The sequence below is a fragment of the Podarcis vaucheri genome, assembly GCF_965113315.1.
Source record: "Podarcis vaucheri genome assembly, chromosome: 2".
Lineage (NCBI taxonomy): Eukaryota > Metazoa > Chordata > Lepidosauria > Squamata > Lacertidae > Podarcis > Podarcis vaucheri.
Genome location: NC_138760.1, coordinates 134,476,896 through 134,504,034, shown reverse-complemented (window position 1 = coordinate 134,504,034; position 27,139 = coordinate 134,476,896). Strand labels below are relative to the sequence as shown.

The window sequence follows — 27,139 nt, the reverse complement described above, 5'->3', positions numbered from 1 at the left end:
ATCCCGATTGGAAGGGATCCAAATGGTCCGCTTCCTCCAGGCGTGCTTGGAGTTGTTCAGCAACCACCCGCTCATTCACCTTGCCCAAGAATGGTAGATTTGAGACTGGGCAATAGTTGGCCATTGTGGCCAAATTGGCCGGGTCTAAAGATGTTTCTTTAAGAAGCGGTTTAATGACCGCCTCTTTCAGCGGGTCTGGGAAGGCTCCCTCACAGAGGAAAGCATTCACCACCCCACAGAGCCCATCGCCCAGCCCTTCCCGGCTCTCTCTTATTAGCCAGGATGGGCAAGGATCAAGGAGACAGGTGGCCGGTTTCACTTGTCCAAGCAGCCTGTCCACATCCTCGGGGGTAACAGATTGGAATTGATCCCATGTAACAGGACCAGACACAACTCTAGCACACTCCCTCCCTGGCCCTGCTCCCACGGTGGAGTCTACCTCCTTCTGAATCTGAGCGATTTTATCTGCAAAAAACTTTGCAATTGCATTGCAGGAGATCTTGGGGTCCCTACCAGGCCCCGGTGGTGCAGGTGGTTCCGATAGATTGCGAACCACCTGAAAAAGTCTGCTGCTGCTGTTTTCTGCAGATACAATGGAGGCGGCGAAGAATGTCTTCTTCGCCGCTGCCATTGCCACTTGGTAGGTTCGACGTTGAGCTCTAACCTGTGTCCGGTCTGATTCAGAATGAGTTTTCCGCCACCGGCGCTCTAGCCGTCTCAACGATTGTTTCATCACCCTCAGCTCCGGGGAAAACCACGGGGCTGTCCGGGCTCCATGCAATCGAAGAGGGCGCTTCGGAGCCAGACAGTCAATAGCCCTGGTTAACTCCGCATCAGCTGAAAGGCCATCGACTTGGGAATCAGCTGAAAGGCCATCGACTTGGGATAAAGCATCCCCTACCACTCTCTGGAAGCCAATTGGATCCATTAAGTGGCAGGGGTGGACCATCCGAATCAGTCCCACCTCCCTGCAGAGGGGAAGGGTTGCGGAGAAGTCCAGTTGCACCAGGAAGTGATCTGACCATGGCACTTCTTTTGTTTCGCTTTTAATTAGTGTCAGATCACCAACATCCATGGTGGTGAACACCAAGTCTAAGGCATGCCTGTGGCTATGAGTTGGGCCAGACTTATTCAGGGACAGCCCCATGGAGGCCAAGCTTTCCACAAAGTCCCGAGCGGCCCCTTGTAAGGTCGTGTCGGCATGGATATTAAAATCCCCTAGGACAACCAAAAGGGACGCGGGTGGCGCTGTGGGTAAAAGCCTCAGCGCCTAGGACTTGCCGATTGAAAGGTCGGCAGTTCGAATCCCCGCAGCGGGGTGCGCTCCCATCGCTCGGTCCCAGCGCCTGCCAACCTAGCAGTTTGAAAGCACCCCCAGGTGCAAGTAGATAAATAGGGACCGCTTACTAGCGGGAAGGTAAACGGCGTTCCGTCTGCTGTGCTGGCTCGCCAGAACAGCTTTGTCACGCTGGCCACGTGACCCGGAAGTGTCTGTGGATAGCGCTGGCTCCCGGCCTATAGAGTGAGATGAGCGCACAACCCTAGAGTCTGTCAAGACTGGCCCGTACGGGCAGGGGTACCTTTACCTTTACCTAGGACAACCAAACTAGGTGTCTCCAGGAGAACATCCGCCACAACCTGAAGCAGCTTGGGCAGGGAATCCTTGGTGCAGCGGGGAGGTCGGTACACCAAAAGGAATCCTGTACTGCCCCTATTGCCCAACTTCCAGAACATGCACTCAGAGCACTGAGTCTTCCCAATAGGACGCCTGGTGCAGACTAATGACTTCCTAAAAATCACTGCAACCCCCCCTCCCCGCCCACATGACCTGGGTTGCTGTGCGTAAGAGAAACCTGGTGGACAAGCGGTGGCAAGGACAGGCCCATCTGCTTCCTCCAACCAGGTCTCTGTCACACATGCCAGGTCAAATCCTCCATCCACAATCAGGCCGTGGATGGCAGTGGTTTTATTCATCATTGACCTGGCATTGCACAGCAACACTTTCAGGTCATGTGGGTATCCCTTGCTGATTCTAGTATCCATCCGGTCAGGACCAGACCTGGAGGCAGGGATAGTCCTCAAACAACGACTAAACCTGCCTCCTCGGTAATGACATGGTCTGGTCTTAGCATAACTCCTCCTCCCGCCCGTGATCACTGAGATCGGGTGTCCCAATACACCCCCCCCCCTTGTGGAACCTGCCCCAGCCATTCTATTGGCTGAGGCCCACTCCTAGGCAGCCTTGACCCTTCCCCTTAAAAAGCAAAATACAAACTATATAATAACTTAACAGAATATTTAATAATAATAAAACAAAGCAAGAATGAATAGCACTCAAATTAAACTAATCCCCACCCTGACTAAATGCTTATCCCACCGCAAGCAAAAATAAACTAATGAAGTAATATAATATTATAAAAAAACAACCACCACCAATTAAGGTGCTGCAAATTAAAAGAGCTTAAAACATTTAAAACCATTTTGTCCCTTGCTGCAGGCAGCTGCTCAGGCCGCTAAACTGTAGTGGTAAGTGCAGGATCCGGCCCCTAGGCCAGATGGAGTGGGCAGGAGAGGGAGCGCCCCACCCAGCACTCCCTAGAGCAGCAGCAGCAGCAGCAGCCGTGTCCCGGAAGCCTCCCTCTGGCAAACAAAGGAAATATGGAAGACAGCCCAGAGTCCTGGAAGAGAAGACAGTGGGGTGAAATAGGGCCTTCTGAGGAGGGACTGCACCGAAAAAAATTGAGGGACAACAAGAAGAAGAACAAAAATTTCATCTTGCATGTTAATTTACATATAGATCTGTTAAATTTTATGAAAGTTGCATACCAGTGGCTATCAAGATAAGATAAAGGATTAAGATTGGTATGAAATTGGGAATAAAAAAAAGAGAGAAAAGTAGGAACAAGAACAAAAAAATTAAATAAACCTCATCAATCTTTGACTTTTGTCTTCTGGGTTTCCCAGTTGTTATTCTGTCTCTCACAGCTACAATAAACCTACCATTAATATTGTGGACTAGGCATTTCTTCGTCAGAAGCAAAAAAAAACCAAATTTAGCGGGGGATCAAATACTCCCCCCCCCTCACTCTATTTGTTTACACTCACACACACGCCTGGCTCTGGTTTGGAGGAGGAGTGAGAGACGGAGGCTCTTTACTTCTAGAATGGCATTTCCACGGCACCGCCTTTCCTCCCAGGAGCTCCCCCTTCCACCACCCTGGGAGGCTGGCCGCTTGCCTTTCACCCCCTTTCCAGCACTGCGTGGCTTAGTGTGGCAGCACCTGCCCTTGGGAACTCCCCGCCTCTTGCAATAAAGCGTGTGCCTCTGCTAGACGCTTTTCTGGCACCTGGTAAAAGCATTCTTGTTTAGGCAAGCATAGCCAGATGCTTAGGAAGCTGAAGTAATTTTGATCTCTTTTAATATTTTAGCTTTTCTGTGTTTTAAAGTAGGCTTGTTAATTTTTATTGATTTTATTGCTGTGGTGGTGGTGGTGTTTTTTGTATTGGTAAACAACTTTGCAGGTTGTTTAAAATAAATTTTATGAAATAAATAAACAATAAATAAATATAAATAAAATAGCACAAGCCAAAACACAATGCATCCTGTAGATTTAAGTAACTGTCCACAGTGGCCGACTTGTTATCAGAGGCCCAGAATCCACAATCCTTTGTAAGAAAATGTGAAATAAAGTCAAAACATTTTTGCAGGCAAAAAAAAGAAAAGAAGAAGAAGTCAATACTGGGGAGGTGACAAAAACTTTTCCACACCAGGCACCCCCTGACCTTGCTATGCCACTACCCGGGGTGCAGGGAGGGGCATGGGGGTCCCTGTTCAGATCATGCCTGGTGGGAGCAGAGACCCCCAAATCGTGGAGCAGAGGGTCCTCCCTTGTCCTCTCTGCCAAGCCAGGGAGGGGCCAGTTCGCAGGAGTGAAGAAAGACAGTCAGGTTACCCTAAAAACCCTAAAACTCTTTGTGAATCCTCCCCCCCCCCAGCCAGGCCTCCAATCCTCGCCTCAGGCACTCTCAAACTGCACTCTCAAAGCTTCCCCCCCCCCTTCTAAGGCTAAAAGCATTAGCTAAGCATATTGCTCTTGCTGTAACTAGAAGACTGAAGCGAAGGTGGAGAACAGAGTCCTTTGCTTCTCAAAGCCTTTTTCTTTCTAAGGCCAGTGGCCTTGTTAAAACCAGATTGCAGCTTTCTTACAGGAGAATGAAACATATCTGAACACTCTGAAACCCCCTTTGGTTTCTCACCCCCTTTTCCTGGGAACAGGGCAAAATAGTCCCAAGACAGGAACTTTCTGTTCATGCTCAGGAGACATGGGGCAGAACTTTTCATGAGGAGGAGAAAGGGGAGGGAACTGGAAGGGGAATATATGCTCTGTGCAAATGGCTGTGAACTCGTGCTTGTTTGTGAGTTATCACACTTGCTCCTTCTACCAGTTCATGGATGGTAGTGATACGGAAGGAAAGGGGGGGTACCTTCCCTCTCCCTTTGCCTGCCACCAAAGGGTCCGAGGCGATGATCTCGACGGCGCCCAGCCTTGCTCTGACCCCTCAGCCCCCACACTGTTACACAAGCACCACTCTATACCCCTGGCCTTATAAATAAAGTGGTCTTCCCTCTTTCTGTACGGGCAGAATAAGCCCACCATCTTTCCCTAAGCCTCCCTCTTGCTCCATTTCTAACGTAGGTAGACCGTGTCGAATTGTATCCTCCATTCACTATAATAGCCGCGTATTGGCCAATCAGAACAATGCATCCCCTTGCAGAGCTAGCTCAGCTAGCTCTTGCACGCCTCATTTAACCCCTTGACAAGTGGATGACAGTCCCCCCCCCACTGCGAGAACAATGGAACCGAAACCAGCGACCTCGTAAAACTGTCAAAATCTTGCTACAATGTATCCGTTGATACACACTTTACCGGCAGAGAACTAGAACCTTTGGAAATTAATATAAAATCAACCATAACTCCGATTTTCTCCATCTTGGCGTCGTTCAACTCAGTTCTCTCTGGACTCCATGATGCTACCCCTACCTCCATAATCCCCGAAGCGGCAAGTCACATACTCAGGAAGACCCTAATCCTGTCAGATCGTTCTGCCAAGCCCTCCCTCCGGGCAATACCAGGTGGCAGACGATGCATATCTGGACTATTGTTCTATCATCACTGGTACTCAGGAAGTGTTTATCTCTGCATATCTCTCACTCTGCATATTCCCCCCTCCCTTAAATGTTAATCCGTGTAATCCCACCCTTTTGTAATATATTCATGATGTAATCCGTGAAACCCAACCCCCCCATAATGTATTCATGACGTTTCTTGCACTGTATTCTGGGACTTGGAGGGAACTTTTAAAAGTCTATGTCGCCCCATTCTCGGGGTTCAATCTCGTCTTGAACCTGTTGCGCAATAAACGAGGATCTTCTGTCGTTTGCTCCCGTGTCCGGCTGAACTCATTTTCCTCCGCAGGGACCCGCGGACTTAGTCTGACGGTCTGGGTGGTTGTGTAGCCCCGCACCCAGTTTTTTAGCCGTAACAGTAGAAATAAAGCTTTTTCTCCGGAACTATTCCTTGGGTGTCTGTTGACTCCCATTTTCCCTTTCCCGGGCGCAATATTTTTCCCACCCGAGGGCAAAGCCTCATAAGGCGACAGGAGGACTGCAGCTGTTCTTCCTTGGGATCCAGATGCTGTCTTCCTTTTGGGGGAGGGGGCTTTGGGTCAAGAAAATAAACCCAAGTGAAATTTTATACACATTCCATGTGCTGATATGCTTTCAACCCCGTATGAATTATTTGGTGGGCCATGAATGAATCTTTTCCCACATTTCAAACACTAAACCGTTTTCTCTCTTGTATGGATTCTCTGATGGGAAGTGAGACTGGTGCTTTGACTGAAGCTCTTTCCACATTCGAAGCACTGATATGGTTTCTCCCCTGTATGAATTCTTTGATGGGAAGTGAGATGGGCACTCAGACGAAAGCTCTTTCCACATTCGAAGCACTGATGGGGTTTCTCCCCTGTATGACTTTTTCGATGGCAAGTGAGATTGGCGCTGTAACTGAAGCTTTTCCCACATTCCAAGCACTGATAGGGTTTCTCCCCTGTATGTACTCTTTGATGGGAAGTGAGATGGGCACTCAGACGAAAGCTCTTTCCACATTCTAAGCACTGATAGGGTTTCTCCCCTGTATGAATTCTTTGATGAGAAGTGAGTTCACCACTCTGACGAAAGCTCTTTCCACATTCCAAGCACTGATAGGGTTTCTCCCCTGTATGAATTCTTTGATGGGAAGTGAGTTCACCACTCTGACGAAAGCTCTTTCCACATTCCAAGCACTGATAGGGTTTCTCCCCTGTATGAATTCTTTGATGGGAAGTGAGATCACCACTCACACGAAAGCTCTTTTCACATTCATAGCACTGATAGGGTTTCTCCCCTGTATGTACTCTTTGATGGGAAGTGAGATTGGCGCTTTGACTGAAGCTCTTCCCACATTCCAAGCACTGATAGGGTTTCTCCCCAGTATGACTTCTTCGATGGCAAGTGAGATGGGCACTCTGACTGAAGCACTTCCCACATTCCAAGCACTGATAGGGTTTCTCCCCTGTATGGATTCTTTGATGGGAAGTGAGACTACCCTTCCGATTGAAGCTCTTTTCACACACCAAGCACTGATAGGGTTCCTCCCCTCTATGAACTCTTTGATGGGAAGTGAGATTCTGGTGGTAACTGAAGTTCTTTCCACACTCCAAGCACTGATACGATTTCTCCCTACTCTGTGTTCTTTCGTGTGAAGTGAGGCTATTCCTTCGAATGAAGCTCTTTCTTTGACGGGAGGTGCACTGGGAGCTCTGATGGATGTTCTCTCCACACTCTGAATATTTATATGACTTCTCCGCTATGTGGATTCTGTTGTGCTCCCCCTTGTTCTTCCCTTCTAATTTATCACCATCTGCAATAAAGAGAGAAGCTAATCAGAGTCTCAGGAGGAAATGGGAACTCCAGATTATTGAACAATGTTAATGAATGCTTGTGATAGAGGAAGAACAGAAGAGAATTAGATGTGAGGCCTTACTATAGGTTTTACTGTTTTTGTTTTCTGGTATTAACTGAGATATTTATTGGCTTTAATCTGGGATAGATTTTGTTCTGGCTCAATCATGGAATCCACTCCATCTCCAATCACAACTTATATTATGATCCAACAGGGATCCTTACTGAGAGAGTCCATGATCCCAAGATTCTCCTCCTTGACTTCTTTATGCAAAGCTCTCTGGTCAGGATTCAGCAACGTCCACCCCTTGTCTGTGAAACAAACAGCAACATCTTCACCTGAACGCTCCCCATCAGAAGTTATCTCAATTTGGTTGGTCAAAATTTAAATTGACAGATGGCAATATATACAACTTAGAAGTATATTCAACTCAGATCAAAAGAAAGGATTTGCGAAAGAAGATTTGAAATTTAAAGTCACAGTGATACAGAATAACAAGAAATTGTTATCCAAAACCTATAGTCTTTTATTGCACTGGGAATTGATGGAGGAGGAAATGAAAGAAACGATGATTAAATGGTCTCAGGATCTCAGACATACTATCTATCTAGAGCAATGGGAGAAACTCTGGCGAGGGGCTATACAATTTACTGCCTCATATACAATTAAAGAAGATTTTGTAAAGATGTTCTATAGGTAGCATTTAACGCCAGTTAAGCTGGCAAAGATATACAAATTGAAATCCAGCCTCTGTTGGAGATGTGGTGGAGAAATAGGAACAACAATACAGATGTGGTGGAGGTGTGAGGAAATTAAGAAATTTGGGATAGTATTGCACGAAGAACTAAAGAAGATGTTGAAAATATCAATAACAAAGAGAACCAGAGACATATCTCCTTGGATTGAGAGATGAAGTGATACCACCGGGGGGGGGGATTTTTCTATATGCAAGTACTGTGAGGAGAATCAGAACTTACAGGGTTAAACAGTTCTGTGTGACGTCTCACATTCTGAGGTGTGGTTTTGTTCACATACGGGAATCTTTCTTTGTGTGTGAATTACTTTCGTTTTTAGCTGTCAAGCCGAGGAGATGTCCGCTCAATCTCCAGGTTGATTTATGATGTTTTTCTGTACAGTGATTAAAGACTTCTTAGATGAGCAAGAAGCCTGCGTACAGCCTTGGATTTATCACCCACCCAAGGCACGAACGCTGTTGCGAAACTCGGCTTGGAGCCAGGAAGACAGCTTAAGGCTCACAGTTGGCACGGAGAGTTGGCACAGGAAAGTGTGGCGGACGCCATTACATTCCACAAGTACAGCTGCTTGAATAGTGATTGCTGCTCGGTGGAAGTCACAAACTATACCCACAAAGGAGGAATGGATTTGTAAACTAGATGAATATTTAATTCGGGCAAAATTAACTGCTATAAGAAGAAATGGATCCAAACTACAAGAAAGAAGATTCCACCTAAACATTAGGAAGAACTTCCTGACAGTAAGAGCTGTTTGACAGTGGGATTTGCTGCCAAGGAGTGTGGTGGAGTCTCCTTCTTTGGAGGTCTTTAAGCAGAGACTTGACAACCAAGTGGAAATGTTTTGATGAATATATGGCAAAATATTGCTCAAGGAAAGATACGCTAATATGCCTAGATTAAAATGTGAAGTACTTGTTACCGGAAAATCCGAGGGCTCTCTTGGACAAATGAAGACACCAACCAGAGCAATTCAGAGCAAAACAGCAGCCAGTAGGCTCGGTCTTTATTCAGAGGAAAGACTGTCGTGACAGGACTCCCACCGCCCACGAGGTGAAGCAAGATGGAAGCCCCGAACAAAGGGAGACCGTAACTTTTATTAGTTACTAATGCCCTAAGCTACACCCTCAGAATTACATCATATTTACATCATGATTATATTAAAAATAGGAGGACTCGAGGAGGGGCTGCACAGGTAATCCGAGTGTCCTGACCCCTGGCCGGAGCCTCCTCTCCCCTCCCCACATGAGTCATATTTAAGAACAAAGGGAAAGGGCGAAGTTTCCTGTCCCCTGAGGGGAATCCGGTCACAGTCCTTTGTGAGAGTCCGCGCGGAAAACACTAAAACATGCAGTTCATTGTATCCCTGATAGCCTTCTGTCTGAGCCCATCACAATGGCTATCAAGGTTGTCACGTCAACTGGGAAGGGCCGCAGAGTACGTGACTGCTCGGTCAAGGGATTATGGCTGCCCAGTATCATGCCACCCCCCTTTGATAGTCCTTGTAATATGTAGTAAAATAAAAGTGGTCCGGTGAGAATCCGAGGTATGGCTGATTTTTGGTGAATTTATAAAGAATACTGTTCTTGAAGTTCGAAGCACTTTCGCTTTCCGGAAGCAACTTGCAGCATTTTGATTAAATCAGTCACGGTCGATTGAACTCGGAAACTTTGTATTGAAAGCTGTCAAAGGCAAGGGAAAAGAGCGCCTGTAGCCTGCAGTACCTGCGTGGCCGCCGCAAGGGGCGCTGTTCGATAACGCTGATTGGCTGAGGCGGCCGCCGATTGACCCAGAGTTCAGGCGGCCGGTCTACTCGTAATACAGATAGGGCGATGCGGAGTGTTATAGCGAAAGGCTGTCAGGCTAGCGCTTCCTTATTTACGGAAGGCTATTTTAAAAAAGAGATGGCCCTCTAAAGGGACATCTCTTGGGTCAAGGGGGGTGCGTGCGTGTGTGAGTGTGGTGCTTGTGTATTACGTGTGGGTGTGAATGAAGGGGGGGGCCTCCGGTGACATACTGGATGGAAGAAAAATTAGTAAGGAAAGATAATAAGAATATGAAGATGATTTGAGAAGGTTGTAGAATGCAAAGATTACTGTAAATTGCATAATGTGGAGGAAATCCAGTGGGGAGGAGGGAAGTGGGAGGAGGGAGAAAAGGATAATATGATGGATTGAGGAAATAGAAATGTAAATGTATGGGGGGGATGGGGAGGAAATGGTGTTGGCTTTGGTACATCTGTATTGTAAAGTAATATGTGAAAACCAATAAAAATAATAATAATTAAAAAAACCTAAAACAGGAAAATATTTAAATTTATACGTAAATCTCTTTCTTCACTTTGAACCCCCCTCCCATTTTCAGGATAAGACCAACTCTGTATTGTTTCATTGGTAACAGAAGAGGAAAAATGACTATTACTCACTTAATCTAAGCACAACGGCCACAAGAGCTTCAGTCTAGGCATTTGGCTCTGCGATGTTGAATGTTCTCTGTGCTCTCCTGTTTCCCCTTTTTTTGTTTCAGTTGAAAGCAATTCATGGACCCAGAACTCATACACTGACCACTAATGATGAACTATATGTTATAGATACTCCTGCAAATTTATTCTGCTATGTTTGAGATATACAGACTCAGCCTACATATTTGTATCATCTATTATTCCTATCTTCCCTGTTTTATAAAGTTAATAAAAGTTATACAAAAAGAAGAGTAAAAGGCAACACACGGAGGCCCCATCTGAGTTCACACTGCACAGCAGGATCAGGTTCCTTTAAGGAGTCCAGTGCTGCGCGATGGATCAGTGAGTTGTCAGAGATTGGTAGGGCATTCAGATCACAGAACTGGTTTTAGACATTTTGAGCTGCCAATACATCCTGTTGGCCGGGGAGCTGTGATGTATTCCTAGCTCAAATTGCCTGCAGATGACAAAGGCGCAGGCAGGCAGGCAGGCAGGCAGGTGGGGGAGCCCGAAAAGGTGCTCCCCTTCTCCATCTCCATCCGCCTGCCTGCCTCCCCCCACCCCCAAGCTGAGCAAGCCCCAATTCCTCTCCGTCTCCATCCCTCCATGTCCCCATCTCCCCTCCCCTGGGACTCACCAGATCTCTCAGAGGTCCCTGGGAGGGAACGCTCAGAGGTTGTGGGGAGGGATGCAGGAGACAGCCGGACCAGGTCAACTGTCCATCTTCCCCCTTCCATCCTCGCTAGCTTTGCAGGATCCGTCTCTTTCACCCTTTCTGAGGAGTCAATGAGCCAAAACAAGCTGGAGGGTCCTGGGAGAGAGGAAGAAGCAAAGGGAGCCTCAGAGGCCCTGCAGGGATTCTCCTGCCCTAGATATTCTCCTGCCCCTGGAGAAGCACAAATGGGGCAGCCCCTTCTCATCAGAAGCCCCATTTGTAAACCTCTCCAGTGGTTTCAATTTCCCCTGTTTGCTAATCACCCCACTTCGTAAGGCTTATGGACAGAACTTGGTGCAGAAACCAGTCACCACCCTGTCCCTAAGCCTGAAAACTGCAACCCCAGAGCATGGGCAGAAAATAGCAGAGTAGCTATTACAGTGGTACCTCAGGTTAAGTACTTAATTCGTTCCAGAGGTCCGTACTTAACCTGAAACTGTTCTTAACCTGAAGCACCACTTTAGCTAATGGGGCCTCCTGCTGCCACTGTAGCACAATTTCTGTTCTCACCCTGAAGCAAAGTTCTTAACCTGAAGCACTATTTCTGGGTTCACGGAGTCTGTAACCTGAAGCGTATGGAACCCGAGGTACCACTGTACATGTGCTGTAGGTGCCTGCATGCTGGGATCTTTGTATGCAGAGCCCAGTTCACAATCTTTGAGCTCTCATTGCAAGCCAGGCAGGTGTGGCCATATTTGCCTCTTGCATGGGGACCAAATCTTTGGGGAAGCTTTTCATCTCCAATTGGTAGGAAAGAGGGTTCATTAACCTGCTGGTGGGGGGAGGTGGCTTTTCAGCCCATCAATTCAACTCATGCTGGAATATCTGGTGGTCTGGATCTGGAGCACAAAGGGTCAAGTTCTACTTGCATGAGCCCTTGTGTTCCTTCTTCAAACCTATTAGGCAGGAACGTCAGAGGTCCAATCTGATAGTATTTCATTCTGGGCTTCTTATGGCAGAGCACAGAAGGCATGTAATCCGTTCTTTTCAGTTCTATCAAGTAGGTCCTTCCCCAGATTTCTCAAGTGCAAGGACCCTGGGCTGTCTGATTTATGGGGTTCCTTGGGGTCCAGGTCAGCTGACTAGTCAGGATTGTCACCTGCAGAGTATATGTCAATTAAAGGATAATAGTCTGCCTTGGATTGAGGACTTTTTGGAGGTGTTGCTGAATGTGGAAGCAGAGGAGCTGGTGATGCCACATTTCTGAATAATCTTGAGACTGATACACCTCTCCTCCATAGATATTCTCTGTGCTTAGACACCATCTTCACAAACTTTACGCTCCTTTTGTGACAAGATTCCCAAAGGCTTAGGGTAGCTTGAGAGAAGTAGCTTATTTTGAGACAGCACCCATTTCCAATTCCTTTTTATGAAAACCCTCTCCCTAGTTGGTTTGGTTTTGGCTTTTGACAGGACATCAGAGCATTTGATAACCTTGCATATCGTTTCATATTGATATAGGGATCTGGTGTGCAGATTCTAGCATAGTACAAGCTTCTTAGTGTTCTGTCTGGACCCAGAGCATGAGCTGCTCTTAAGTAAGTTAAAAAGTATTTTCAAGTCAACTTTTTAATATTGCACTATTTTCAAAATTTTTAACATTTTTGCTCTTCTTTGTAGTTTTAGACCTCCTTTTGCCATGTGGACGAATCAAACCTCCCTTATTGATCTATTTTTAATGGTATGGAAAGAGAAATTGTTGTATTATCTGGTTCCACAGACTCTGCCAGATGTTTTCCAGAAGGTTTTACAAGTACCTATCAGGATGGTAAGAACTTTATTACAGTCAGCCAAAAAGGATTTTATGCGTTCCATGTCCTCTGTTTGTACTACAAGCCACCCAGTGACTGATAGTCCCTCTTTGGTCCCAGAAGTTTGGGAGTAGCAGTCTTTTATACTTGCTTTAATTTTGAAATTTGCTTTCAGATTAGTTCCTCTACTTGTTTAGCCTGAATTTGGCCTTGAGTCGCTTGAGCTCCTGGTCTCAGTGCCAGAGATGACTTAGCAGTTGAGCTGCCTGGGCCCCAAACCTCTTTCTGCTCATCCTTACAGCTGCTGAGAGATCCTATAAGGTCAGTAATAGGATCTGGCTCCTGCTGTTTCTTAGCCACGTCCTCATTTTCCTTATTCACGTAAAATTGAGTAATTTTTGCTTGTGCTTTCTTCAGAGAAGCTCTCTCTGGAGCAGGGCCCGTGGCACTCGGGGAGAGAACATTAATTTTGTAACTACTCTGGGTCAACACTGTCTTTCCCCTTAATTTCTCATCAAGTTTCCTGATATATTTAATAATAGTAGCAGTAGTAGTAGTAGTAGTAATAATAATAATAATAATAATAATCCTAGCCTGAGGAAGAAACTGAGCCTGAAATGACTGAACAATGCAAATGACTGCTTGTGAATGAGGAAGAAGGGAAGGGAGTTACTGCCTTTTTTGGCTGGTATTAGCTAACGTATTTATGGGAACCAGAGATTCAAAAAGCCTGGCTCTTTCCAGGGATGGATTTAATTTGGCTCAGTCGTGGAATCTGCTCCATCTCCAAGCTCAGTCATTTCTTTGCTCAACCAAAAACAGACAGATGCAGAAAGGGAAAGAGAAAATTAGACAGGATGTACCTCCACGTCCCTGAGATCTCTGAAGCCTACATGGAAGAAGGCCTGGGCAGCTCAGAGCAGCCTCATCCTGGTTGGAAAAGGCAGGTCTGGTGGAAGAATATTCCCAGACAGAACAGGAGATGCATCTCCTATGGAGAGTTGTGGGTGTGTTAACATCTCAGGTGCTGCAGGGGGCGCTATGGGGCTCCCTCAAAATAGAGGAGGTTTGTCCTTCAGAGATCTGTATGGAATTTCAAAACTGATCTTATGATCCAGCAGGGAACCTTACCAGAGAGGCCACGATCCCAGGATTCTCCTCCTTGACTTCCTTCTGCAGAGCTCTCTGGTCAGGATCCAGCAAAGCCCAGTCCTCCTCTGTGAAAGGAACAGCTACGTCTTCAAAGCACACTGGACCCTAAGGGAAAAAGGGAGAATAAAGATGATATTATTCTACACGTTGCTCTGTTCTTGTCTGCCTCTTAATAGCTGCATTGTTTAAACATTATTCTTTTCCTTCATGCTTATTTCAGTATCTTAATGGAGCAATTTTGTTGTGTAGTTAAATGATGGGGGTAAGACATGTTTTGTTGCATCTGGGACACAGGAAGTGGTCCGGTTTTGCTGCTGCAGATGCAGAGGGGCTTTTCTTCTCCCTGTGCTCCCCCCACGTGGGAATGTTCCCCTCTGGCTGCAGCCTCTGTTCCTGATAAGGAACGGGGGGGGGGGGGCAATGTCTTCTTCACTACAATATATTTGCTCAATTTCTCTAGGACTCCATCACCCCTCCCCTGTCCTCCATAATCTCTCAAGTAATACTGTCAAAATCCTGTTACAATGTATCCACTCTGTTTCTGCTTTTGCTCTCTAGTACAGAGTGGCTTAGAAATCACTGAAATCTTCAAAAATTGATATAAAATCAGCCGTGGTTCTGATCTGCTCGTTCTCGGTGCCATTCAACTCAGTTCCCCTTGGACTCCATGATGCTGTCCCTACTTCCATAATCCCCAAAGCGGCAGGTCACGTACGCAGGAACTTCTTAATCCTGTCAGATAGTTTTGCAAATCCTTCCTTCGGGCAATACTAGGTGACAGACGATGTATATTCCTGGCCCATTGTCTTGCCACCACCGGTACTCAATAAATGTGTATCTATGTATATTTCCCGCTCCGCATATCCCCCCTCCCTCATCCGAAAATGCTAATTAATGTAATCCCACCTTTTCATAATGTATTCATGACGTGTAAAGTATATTCATGATGTAACTTGTGAAACCCAACCTTCCCATAATGTATTCGTGACGTTTCATGCACTGTATTCTGGGACATGGAGGGAAATCTCAAAAGTTCATGCCACCCCTTTCTCGCTGTTCAATCTCGCCTTGAACCTGTTGCGCAATAAACTTGGATCTTCTGCAGTTTGCTCCTGCGTCCGGCTGAGCTCATTTTCTTCCGCAGGGACCCACGGACTTAGTCCGATGAGCTGGGTGGCAGAGTAACCCCGCACCCAGATTTTTTCCGTAACAGTTGGCGCCCAACGTGGGGCTTGTGGTTCTCCCAAGCTGCTGACTGGGGGCCCCGAAATCTTCAGCCGGCTCCAGGCCATTTTGCCTGGGAAGATCCTTTTGGACCCCCAGCCATCTTCTGGGCGGTAATCGAAAGCCCTAGGAGTTCAGCCGGGGAGCAAAAGAGGGATCCAGCCGGCTTATTCATCGATCCCGGGATCATCATAGAAGACGCGTGAGTATAAGGAAAAAGGAAAATCCAGTGCACTGGTGGGAAGGGGGTGGAAGTCTCCTGGCAACTGAATTCTCTGCCCTCCTCTCTATCGCTCCTTCTTGCCTTTCTCTTGGTCCGGTTAGTGAGAGAGACCGTGGACCGCTGCTCAACCCGAAAGGGGGGTTCTGAGCTCTATCCCTTTTCCTTAAAATCTCCAGCCAGCCGCACCAATTGGGAGCCCGAAAGTAAGACGGAGAGACCCGACTTGAAAGATAGCCGACTCTCTGCAACGGGCATCCCAGTTGAAAGCAAGGGGTTGGAGCTCTCTTTCCGATCTTCCCGAGCGTCCTTTCTAGGGGGCAGGAAGTGGTCTTGCTTTCTATCCCAATCCCGGCCGCACCGGTCGAGCTACATACCACGTGTACTGTAAGCTCGCTTCCGAAAGCAAGGGGGATTTTCGACCCGAAATTCTATCCAGGGACCACCCGATCTGGCACTGCATGGCGCGGGCGTCCAGTAGGGCCCCTTTTCCTGAGATGTGACGATAGGTAGGAGGTTGCCAGGAGGGATAGCCCATGAGGAATTGGGCAGGACCGGCAGAGTGGAAAGAGACCCCAGGTTATAGGAAATAAGGAAATAAGGAAATAGGAAATGGAACGCAAGGAACCGGATAGCTAGAGCTCTCTAAAACCCACTAAGGAAGTTGCCAGGCAACTAGAAGCCCCTTCTCCTCTTTACTATACGTCCCTGTACTAAGCGTACCAAACCCCTAGACATACCAATCCTAATCAACCCCTCTTTTTCCCCTTCTCTATCCCAGACACCCCCCCCCAAAAAAAAGCAAAAAGCAAAAAAGCAACAACAGCAACGCATGCATCTATAAAGGGGTACCCAGTCAACCAAGCGTTGTGAGCCCTACCAGTCTGATTACCTGGTGGTGTGTTTGAAGAGGCAAGGAGGCTCATAAAACCATGTGGGACCTTCCTACTAATTTCACTTAATGAAGCCAAAGGTAGTGGCCCATCTCCTTGCAATAACCAACTAAAGGATGAGAATATATATGTTTACATGTTGTCTGTTATGTGTGTTGTCTGTTAATACATATATGAGAATATGTATGTTTACATGTTGTCCGTTATGTGTGTTGTCTGTTCCTTCTGTCTCTGGCAGACTGCCTTTCTTAAGTGTGCATAGTTTAAACTGCAAGCTTGCTTCAAAATTTAAATCTAAGGAAGTCATGCTGGATCTTAGCAGTCCTAAATAAGAGAAAATGAGAATGAAGTGTGCAAATGTTTACCCCACCTCTTGCTTTGCCCCAACTTTTGAGATTGCGAGTCTACAGTCTTATTTTGGAAGGTGCTGATAACCTAATGTTTCTGCTGCAAAAGCCTAGTTGAGCCAACTGCTCTCAAGCTAAAATGCAGTGTATGTATTTCATTAAGCATATGCCTATGAAAGTATGGTGTTCCTTCTAAGAAAATATCTGAGTCCAGTTTTAACTTTGATTTGGTTGGACAGAAGAGTTATTGTAAGGCTCCTGATATCAGTCTCTATAAGACTTCCTGGCCTCTTTTCTTAGAAAATGCCCCCCCCCCCTGTTTCATTCTGTCTCTTTCAGGGTTTTTTTTTTCCCCTCCTTCTCCTTCTTATTCTGTGCCAGGTAAATTTACTCCTGAGTAAGCTTCCTTTAAAGGAAACTGCAAGGGGGGGCATAGATTAGGCTTACTATTGCTCTGCAAGTTCAACAAAATTGTCAAATCTATGGCTGTTGTAATTATTTGTGAGTGGTTATATCAATTGAATTAACTTTGCTTTATAAAAGATCCTCTCCCTATCTTAGGAAAAATGTTAACTTCAATCTTCCTTTAAAGATAATTTCTATAGGTATGTGTGTGTTTCTGGTAGTACAAATCTTGCTATGAACCCTGTATTTTAGGGTTGGACTAGATGACCCCAGGTCCCTTTCAACTTTCCCAATTTGTGGCTGATGAGTTGAAATTCAGCCCAGGTTGGCTCTTTGTTTTTTAAAAGGTGTGATGAGAGGTGAAAGCCATGATGTTTGAAGCAGAACTGGTGATATCAAGCATTTAAGTGATTACAGTGTTTATCATTTTGTCTATTATTTACAAAAATCAGACTTAAAAGTCTACTCAAAGTTTAAGCACATACAAATGGATAATCAAGTAGAATTAGCCTTGACCAATCCATTTGTCTGCAAATGGTAAGGCCGAAATGACTGAGAATGTTTTAAAAAAAAATAAAAAAAATTCCTATGAATTCTAACTCTCTGGCCATTTTTACTCATAAATAAGAGAGCGGTTGATTGTTCCGCGAATGGCCAGAGGGATATTAGCCCTTTCCTGTACATAAAGGAAGCAGTCTCGTTTGCTTGGGCCGAAATCGCTAGCTTTGGTAAATACTTAAATTGCTGAGTTTCTCTTTTTTGTTTAAAATCAAACCCTGTTTTCAAAATCTACTCCATACCCTTCCCTTCCCTTATTCAAATGTTAATTTAGCCAAAGGATGCAACATTTTCAATAGTACAAAAGGTTTGCTGAGACATGAACTCTGCACATGCACAGAGGCTAGATCAGCTAAAGAAGAGAGAGAGAGAGGACGGGGGGGGGGGACTGTAAGGAGGGAGAGGAGGTTTCTTCCAAATGTAAAAGAAAAGTCAGAACCATTGAGGGAAATCACCCTTAATCTGTCTTTGCTCCAAGGGCTACTTAAGACAAAAGGCTACAAAAAAAAACAAAAAACTAGCCCATCAAAAGTCAAGAGCTTTCCAGGTTCCAAATCTTAACATGCAAAATTCTTTTCACAGGTAAATATCAAAGCATTCCCCCCTGATTGGGAATTTTAGGAACAGCATTTCCTGACAGGCTTTTCACATGAAATAATTTTCCCTTTTAACAGGATATGTGAACCCTGATAACAAAGTGTTTGTCCCTTTTCCTCCCACAGCAACTTTCTTTCTGTTCTGTGAAACAAGTCTGAATCCCTGCTGTATTAGTGACCTCTATCTCTTTGTGCCTTTGACATTTTTTTTAAGTTACAAATAATCTGTTTTCATTTATTTAATCAGTTTCTCCATGATGTCTATGAAGTTAATCGAAGCACAACCAAACATTGTTTGTGGAATGGTACTTGTTTACCTTTGGCCTGAGCATTTTTTACTAATTCTGTCATTTTGGCTAGTGCAATGTACCTGCACAACTTTAAATTGCCATTCATTTTATTGGTATTAACTCATTTCCCAGTATTCCGCTATTAACATTACAGCTGATGTCACATCAAGAAACACTTTTATTTTCATTTGGGATGTTAGAATGCCAAAACAGATTACTTCAGGTTACTTATTAATTGTGTGTCTTAGCATTTATTTATTTTTGGTTCCTCATAGCTCATTTTTGTGTGTTTGTGTTTTACTTTGGGGGACATGTTCATCACATGTTGAAAGTCAGTCTCATGAAGTTCTTTTATTGAATAGCACATGGTGAATTTTAAGTTTTCCTCATTGTTTTTCCATTTTTTCCAGTCCAGTAGTAATATGTGTGGTTTTGATAATATCTTTGTACTATTTAATAATAGTTATTTTCTGAATCTGATGTCTTTGTGTCAAGTCCATTTTCATCTAACTGGTAATCTAATTTTTTGCTTTCTTTTTTATTTTTTAACCTTTGTATTTTTTACAGTTCTCTTTCTCTACATGTGGAGTAATTTTTATTAAGTGAAGGAAAGCAAACAAACTTAGCAGATAATAACAGTAATTATATGGAAATGTGATAATGAATAAAATGTTTAATCCACTAAGATTGTTATTATTTGCAGCTTCCCATGGAAACTGGAGGACATCCCTTTTACCTTTTGCCCTTTCCTTGTCTAACTGTGTTTTTAAGTCACCCCAAAACCCTGCCCCCTTACAGGATATCACTTCTACAGATGTGCAATGATGAAAAGCAGCAACAACCCCTCAACTCAGTACTTCGCCATCGCAAGACCAGCAACAACAGACAACAGAGACTGCTGGGGGAGTGGGCCTGACAAAGGGGGGTGGAGTTGACTTACAAGGACATCTTTTCACTTGAACCTCAAGCCTCTGCTCCAAGATTCAAAAGATACATACGTAAAAGATCACAATGGTGTCAAGATATGCAACAGATATTTAATTATTTTGTTTTGTATTATGTGTTATTATGTAAGAATGTTGAAATGTGTCTGACAGTGTGATTTCCACAAAGGGGGGCAATTTATTGTGTGTAACTGTTTTTATTTTAATGTCTTATTCCTTACACACCAGTGGAGAATTCTCATGCATTTTATACTTTCTAATAGCTCACACTATTGTGTAGTCCAATGTTTAGATAACCACAATTCGTTGTCCCACCTGGCACTATGCCAACCTTCCCTACCCATTTTAAAAATGTGCTAAAACTTGCTTTACCAAGGAGAAGCTTCTAAGAAACATGAAGGTGGATATGCTTTGGTTTAGCAGGAATGATTCCTTATAGACTTAAATTGACTTATTTGGACAACTGCCCTTGTTAAGAATGGTTTTCTTTTAACAGATTGGTTTGAAGAGTTGAGAACCATGGGGCAAGATAAATTCAAATTGGACTCAGTTTGAATTGGGCACGTGTATCCAGGCTGCAATTAGCCTTTTGGTCCTTTAAGTGCAAGTGAGCAACCCCCATGCGTGCAAAACCACAGCCTATAATAAAATCCCATAGCTAAAGGCCAAGGCGAAGACATCTCCCTCAGAGATGCCCAAACCTGTGCCAGCTATGGTGAATGCCAGGCGACATGGTTAAATGAAAGCCCTGAGGGGATTCAACAGACAGGATGTGTTGCTGTAGCACTATGTCAGTGTGAGACCACAGAAGAGCTAGCTTGACACCTGAGAAACACACAAAAATGGCGAAGGACAAAACACCAACTGCATTTTTCAGTCAATTAGACCTTCCTGTTAGGTGCAAAGCATAAAACACTATTGAGAATTCCACAAGTAATTTAGCAACAAAATACAAGAGGTGTTCTTTATATAATACCCTATATGCAGCTACCTGCACTGATATACTTGCAAATGACCGTAAGAGGCATGGCTTGCAAGTCCCTTTCAGGTTTGCATAAAGCCACACATCCCATTCACCGAGATTTAGGGTGCGGAGAAAAGATTTGCAAGTTCTTACAGAACTTTAATGCAAATCTATCTCCGAATGGGGGACTGATACGGAACGGGGGGGGGGGCAATGTCTTCTTCACTACAATATATTTGCTCAATTTCTCTAGGACTCCATCACCCCTCCCCTGTCCTCCATAATCTCTCAAGTAATACTGTCAAAATCCTGTTACAATGTATCCACTCTGTTTCTGCTTTTGCTCTCTAGTACAGAGTGGCTTAGAAATCACTGAAATCTTCAAAAATTGATATAAAATCAGCCGTGGTTCTGATCTGCTCGTTCTCGGTGCCATTCAACTCAGTTCCCCTTGGACTCCATGATGCTGTCCCTACTTCCATAATCCCCAAAGCGGCAGGTCACGTACGCAGGAACTTCTTAATCCTGTCAGATAGTTTTGCAAATCCTTCCTTCGGGCAATACTAGGTGACAGACGATGTATATTCCTGGCCCATTGTCTTGCCACCACCGGTACTCAATAAATGTGTATCTATGTATATTTCCCGCTCCGCATATCCCCCCTCCCTCATCCGAAAATGCTAATTAATGTAATCCCACCTTTTCATAATGTATTCATGACGTGTAAAGTATATTCATGATGTAACTTGTGAAACCCAACCTTCCCATAATGTATTCGTGACGTTTCATGCACTGTATTCTGGGACATGGAGGGAAATCTCAAAAGTTCATGCCACCCCTTTCTCGCTGTTCAATCTCGCCTTGAACCTGTTGCGCAATAAACTTGGATCTTCTGCAGTTTGCTCCTGCGTCCGGCTGAGCTCATTTTCTTCCGCAGGGACCCACGGACTTAGTCCGATGAGCTGGGTGGCAGAGTAACCCCGCACCCAGATTTTTTCCGTAACAGTTCCCAAAGGTGACTTCCCCCCCCCCTCTGAAGGGGGTTTATTTCCTTGACCCAAAGCACCCTCCCCCAAAAATGAAGGCAGCATCTGGATCGCAAGGAAGAGCAGAGCTGCTTATTCCCTGGCCTGGCAGAGAGGACAAGGGAGGACCCTCTGCTCCCTGACTTGGGGGTCTCTCCCCCCCCCCCAGGCATGATCTGAGCAGGGACCCCCACGCCCCCTCCCTGCCCCCCTGGGACCCCCTTCTCCCCATGGCACCCTCAGGGGGAGGAGAGAGGAGACTCACCGGAGTCCAGGAGGGGCTTTTGCAAAAGAGAGAGAAGGAGGCAGGAAGGGAGGGGGAGGGAGGGAATTTAGCCATGGAGGACCTTGCCCCCTCCCCCTCCCCTCCCCCTCCTCTCTAGGAATCCAGCTCTGCTCCTCTTAACCCTTGCCAGCCCAGCCCTCCCTCTCCCCGCTGCCCCACGGAGCCCCCTCGGAGCCCCACTCCGCGCCAGGGAGACGGGGCTTCCCCAGGAGTCTCCGCCTGCTCCAAGCAGCCTCCTCGAGAGGAAGAGGAAGCCCAGATCCCCCCCCCCGAGGGAGACACGTCTTCCCTCCAGCCCCCCATCTTCCCGGGGGCAGCCCCACTGAATTGGGGGACCAAGCTGGGGTCCGGAGACAGGCGCCTCCTCCCCTTGGACTTGGAGGCTCTGGAGTCAGACTTGGGGGGCCCTTTCCCTCCGCCCCCCACACCCAGGAGGTCCCCTCACCCTCCTTCTGGGGGGTCTCCCTCTGCCCCCCACACCCAGGGGGTCCCCTCAGCCCTCCTTCTTGGGGGTCTCCATCCGCTCCCCCCTCTCAGTCACCCCCCACACCCAGCGGGTCCCTTCAGCCCTCCTTCTTGGGGGTCTCCCTTCCCTCCCCCCTCCGTCCGCCCCCCACACCCAAGGGGTCCCCTCAGCCCTCCTTCTTGGGGGTCTCCCTCCGCCCCCCACACCCAGGGGGTCCCCTCAGCCCTCCTTCTTGGGGTCTCCCTCCGCTCCCCACACCCAGGGGGTCCCCTCAGCCCTCCTTCTTGGGGGTCTCCCTTCCCTTCGCCCCCCTCTCAGTCCGCCCCCCACACCCAGGGGGTCCCCTCAGCCCTCCTTCTTGGGGGTCTCCCTTCCCTCCCCCCTCCGTCCGCCCCCCACACCCAAGGGGTCCCCTCAGCCCTCCTTCTTGGGGGTCTCCCTCCGCCCCCCTCTCAGTCCACCCCCCACACCCAGGGGGTCCCCTCAGCCCTCCTTCTTGGGGGTCTCCCTTCCCTCCCCCCTCCGTCCGCCCCCCACACCCAGGGGGTCCCCTCAGCCCTCCTTCTTGGGGGTCTCCCTTCCCCCACCTCAGTCCGCCCCCCACACCCAGGGGGTCCCCTCAGCCCTCCTTCTTGGGGGTCTCCCTCTGCTCCCCCCTCTCAGTCCACCCCCCACACCCAGGGGGTCCCCTCAGCCCTCCTTCTTGGGGGTCTCCCTTCCCCCACCTCAGTCCGCCCCCCACACCCAGGGGGTCCCCTCAGCCCTCCTTCTTGGGGGTCTCCCTCTGCTCCCCCCTCTCAGTCCACCCCCCACACCCAGGGGGTCCCCTCAGCCCTCCTTCTTGGGGGTCTCCCTTCCCCCACCTCAGTCCGCCCCCCACACCCAGGGGGTCCCCTCAGCCCTCCTTCTTGGGGGTCTCCCTCCGCCCCCCTCTCAGTCCACCCCCCACACCCAGGGGGTCCCCTCAGCCCTCCTTCTTGGGGGTCTCCCTTCCCCCACCTCAGTCCGCCCCCCACACCCAGGGGGTCCCCTCAGCCCTCCTTCTGGGGGGGTCTCCTTCCCCCCCTCAGTCCGCCCCCCACACCCAGGGGGTCCCCTCAGCCCTCCTTCTTGGGGGTCTCCTTCCCCCCCTCAGTCCGCCCCCCACACCCAGGGGGTCCCCTCAGCCCTCCTTCTGGGGGGTCTCCCTTCCCCCACCTCAGTCCGCCCCCCACACCCAGGGGGTCCCCTCAGCCCTCCTTCTTGGGGGTCTCCCTTCCCCCACCTCAGTCCGCCCCCCACACCCAGGGGGTCCCCTCAGCCCTCCTTCTTGGGGGTCTTCCTTCCCTCCCCCCAGCTTCCCCTCCAAGCTCCCCCCTCAGAAAAGGCGCCTTGCATTCTCCCGCCAAAAGGGCTGGCTCCGCCCCCGCTGGCTTGGCAGCCAATCAGAGCGAGGCTCCCACCCCCTGGGGGAATATCTGAGGGACGAAGTCCGCTGACTGGCCTGACTCTGCTGTCCATCACAGGCCCAACCAAGGGGGGCATCCGGCAGCTGCCCTAGATCTCTAGAGATCATCTACGTCTGTCAGTTACCTGTCAATCCATTTTAGGCAAAATAAAATAATTCCTTCCTGTAGCACCTTAGAGACCAACTAAGTTAGTTCTTGGTATGAGCTTTCGTCTGCATGCACACTTCTTCAGATACACTGAAACAGAAGTTGCCAGATCCTTCTATATAGTGAGAAGGTGGGGAGGGGTATTACTCAGAAGGGTGGTGGGAATGGGAGATGGGCAGAGAGCTGAGATGAGCCTGTTGACGACTCTTAACGACTGCAATAGGTCTTACAGGAAAAGGCAAGGGGTGAGAAGGTGAGAGATGGTTTAGTCATGTATAGTGAGATAAGAATCCAATGTCTCTGTTCAGACCAGGTCTCTCCATGGTTTTGAGTTTGGTAATGAGTTGCAATTCAGCATTTTAGGGTTTGAGATCATTTGCACTAACTGTGCTGGGTGCCAGAGCCCCGAGGGGCCGAAGTTTAATAAACAGTGTTAATAAGTGGTTGGGTCAACTCCCTGCAGAAGTTTATTGTTGTCCATTGTTTTAATTGTATTTCTTCTGTGACTTTTTTATTTTTAAAACATCAGTGTGATTGAACAACACTAAATAATAATAATAATAATAATAATAATAATAATAATAATAATAATATCTTATATCACTATAAGAGTTAAGAATTCCAATTCCATATATACTTCTCTAATGTCTAGGTGATATTATTATCCCAAAACATAGATGTTGATGCTTAACCCACTATATTTGGTATAAATGCATTCCAACTCTGCAACTCTTTATGATCATTTTATAACGGCCCGGTAGCGGATTCCCCCCTCAAGCCTCCAATTCATCAAGAGGCATTATGTCCCTGCTAACGACCCCCAATTAAATATAGCGGATCCGCCTCACATGACGCCAATTCAGTGAATTTCTGCCATTGACCACAGCCTCTCTTGTGTGAGGGGAAACTTGGGGATTTAGAGTCCAGGGCAGAAGAAAAGTTCTATTTCCCGAGGAAAAGGTGGGGTCCGGAGACGGGTCTTTCAGGCAGAAGTCAACTTCTGGCCTCAACTTGGAGGCGGTCAGGGCATTAAACGCAGAAGTCTCTTCTCAGGCCGATGTTCCGCTTTCCAGACATGGTGGTCCAATGCTGAACTCCATTTCTGCCCCTTCTTCCCTCTCCTTCCTGGACTGAGTCGTGTCCCATTCAGACTTGGGGGGTTCAAGAGCGAGGGGCCCTTTCCCTCTCAGTCCGCCCCCCACACCCAGGGGGTCCCCTCAGCCCTCCTTCTTGGGGGTCTCCCTTCCCAACACCCTCACTCCGCCCCCCACACCCAGGGGGTCCCCTCAGCCCTCCTTCTTGGGGGTCTCCCTTCCCTCCCCCCTCACTCTGCCCCCCCACACCCAGGGGGTCCCCTCAGCCCTCCTTCTTGGGGGTCTCCCTTCCCTCCCCCCTCTCAGCCCGCCCCCCACACCCAGGGGGTCCCCTCAGCCCTCCTTCTTGGGGTCTCCCTCCGCCCCCCACACCCAGGGGGTCCCCTCAGCCCTCCTTCTTGGGGGTCTCCCTCCGCCCCCCACAGCCAGGGGGTCCCCTCACCCCTCCTTCTTGGGGTCTCCCTCCGCTCCCCCCTCTCTCAGTCTGCCCCCCACACCCAGGGGGGTCCCTCAAGAGACAAGGCTTGTCATTCCCCCCAGACACTGATTCACCTCCCCCCGCTTTGTCCCCCCGGCAGACCCCTCTGGGGCCCTGTGGGGCGGTCAGGCCTCGGCCACCCCACCCCCGCCCTGGCTGAGTCCGGATGCCAGCGAGGCGGAATCCTCCTGCGAGATCAACGCTTACGCGCCGCAAGAGTCCCACTTTGTCCCCTGGGCGGAGGGGCTGGCGGGCGGAGGGGGCTGCCCCCGCGCCCTGGAGAGGGGCAAGTGGCTCATCGCCAGCATCCAGGCCCCCGAGGCCGAGTTCGGGGTCAGCAGCGTCCTGCACACGGAGGAGGCCCCGCCTTGGAAGCAGCAGGGTGGGGTCAGCAGCGTCACCACCACCGCAGGTACCACCTGGCGAGCGGAAGGGGAGCAGCCGAGCGGTTAGAGCCCTGCGCCAGCAGCCGGGGAGAGAGGGACCGAGGGCCAGTCGGGGCTTCTCAGGCAGGCCTGCCTGGCAGGGTCAGCGCGGGGGAAGGGGAGGGGGGCCGCCTTCAGCCCCTGGGAGGAGAAGGCGGGGCAGAAAAGCAGTTATTGGGAGTGCCCAAAGTCATTGGTTACACCCTCCTGGGGGTCAGGGGGGTAGGGGGCACTGTGGGGCAAGCGGAAAGCAGAAATCCCTGGATCAAATGCATCTGCTGGGTTGACTACTTGAGGTCAACCAGGCGCGGTGTTTGAATGGCTGGGCCTGATCCGGCCCCTGATTCAGTTTGCCGACCCCTGATTCAGAATCTATTAAGACCATGGCAATATTGACAGTAAAAACAGTTGATAAACCTTCCCCTCCCCCCACTTGACATCTTTGATTGGTGGAACTGGCACTGGCCAATTGACTTCCCTTTCCCACATTTGCCAGTACAAGAAGCTCAGCTGGGAGAGCCTGAGACTCTTCATTTCCGGGTTGTGGGTTCAAGATTCCTGCCTTGCGGGGGGTTGGACTAGATGACCCTCGGGGTCCCTCCCGGCTCCAAGGCTCTTTGAAACTCTCTGCCTCTTGATACCAACCAGGCGCCTTGGCCAGACTCTCTTTGGTCGCCTGCTAAAAACATCCCTGCCCAGCGGCTCAGAAATGTTGATCTCCGTTTCAGCTTTCTGCATGCTTTCAAGTATTCCTGTCCATTTCCCTGGGTTTTCTGGTCAGTGTGTTACCGGAAAATCCGAGGGCTCTCTTGGACAAAGGAAAGACACTGACCAGAGCAATTCAGAGCAAAACAGCAGCCAGTAGGCTTGGTCTTTATTAACGAAAAGACTGTCGCGACAGGACTCCCAGCGCCCACGAGGTGAAGCAAGATGGAAGCCCGGAACAAAGGGAGACCCTAACTTTTATAAGTTGCTAATCCCCTAAACTACACCCTCAGAATTACATCATATTTACATCATGATTATATTAAAAATAGGAGGAGTCGGGGAGGGGCTGCACAGGTAATCCGAGTGTCCTGACACCTGGCCGGAGCCTCCTCTCCCCTCCCCACATGAGTCATGTTTAAGAACAAAGGGAAAGGGCGAAGTTTCCTGCCCCCTGAGGGGAATCCGGTCATAGTTCTTTGTGAAAGTCCGCACGGAATACACTAAAATATGCAGTTCATTGTATCCGTGATAGCCTTCTGTCTGAGCCCATCACAATGGCTATCAAGGTTGTCACGTCTACTTGGAGGGAGCGCAGAGTACGTGACTGCTCGGTGAAAGGATTATGGCCGCTTGATATCAGATCACCCCCCTTTTATAGTCCTTGTAATATGCAGCAGAATAAAAGTGGTCTGGTGAGAATCCGAGGTACGGCTGATTTTTAGTGAATTTATGAAGAATACTGTCCTTGAAGTTCAAAGCACTTTCGCCTTCAGGAAGCGGCTTGCT

General features: G+C 48.2%; 1 protein-coding gene across 1 annotated transcript in view; it reads right to left on the bottom strand.

Moving 5' to 3' along the window:
- Positions 1-27,139, bottom strand: part of LOC309525753 (uncharacterized protein) — a 400,379-nt gene that overhangs the window by 119,869 nt on the left and 253,371 nt on the right. Inside the window, exon 9 of the mRNA XM_082211248.1 lies at positions 7,229-7,315. Coding sequence (XP_082067374.1) covers positions 7,229-7,315 — 87 coding nt within the window. The remainder of the gene's footprint in view (positions 1-7,228; positions 7,316-27,139) is intronic.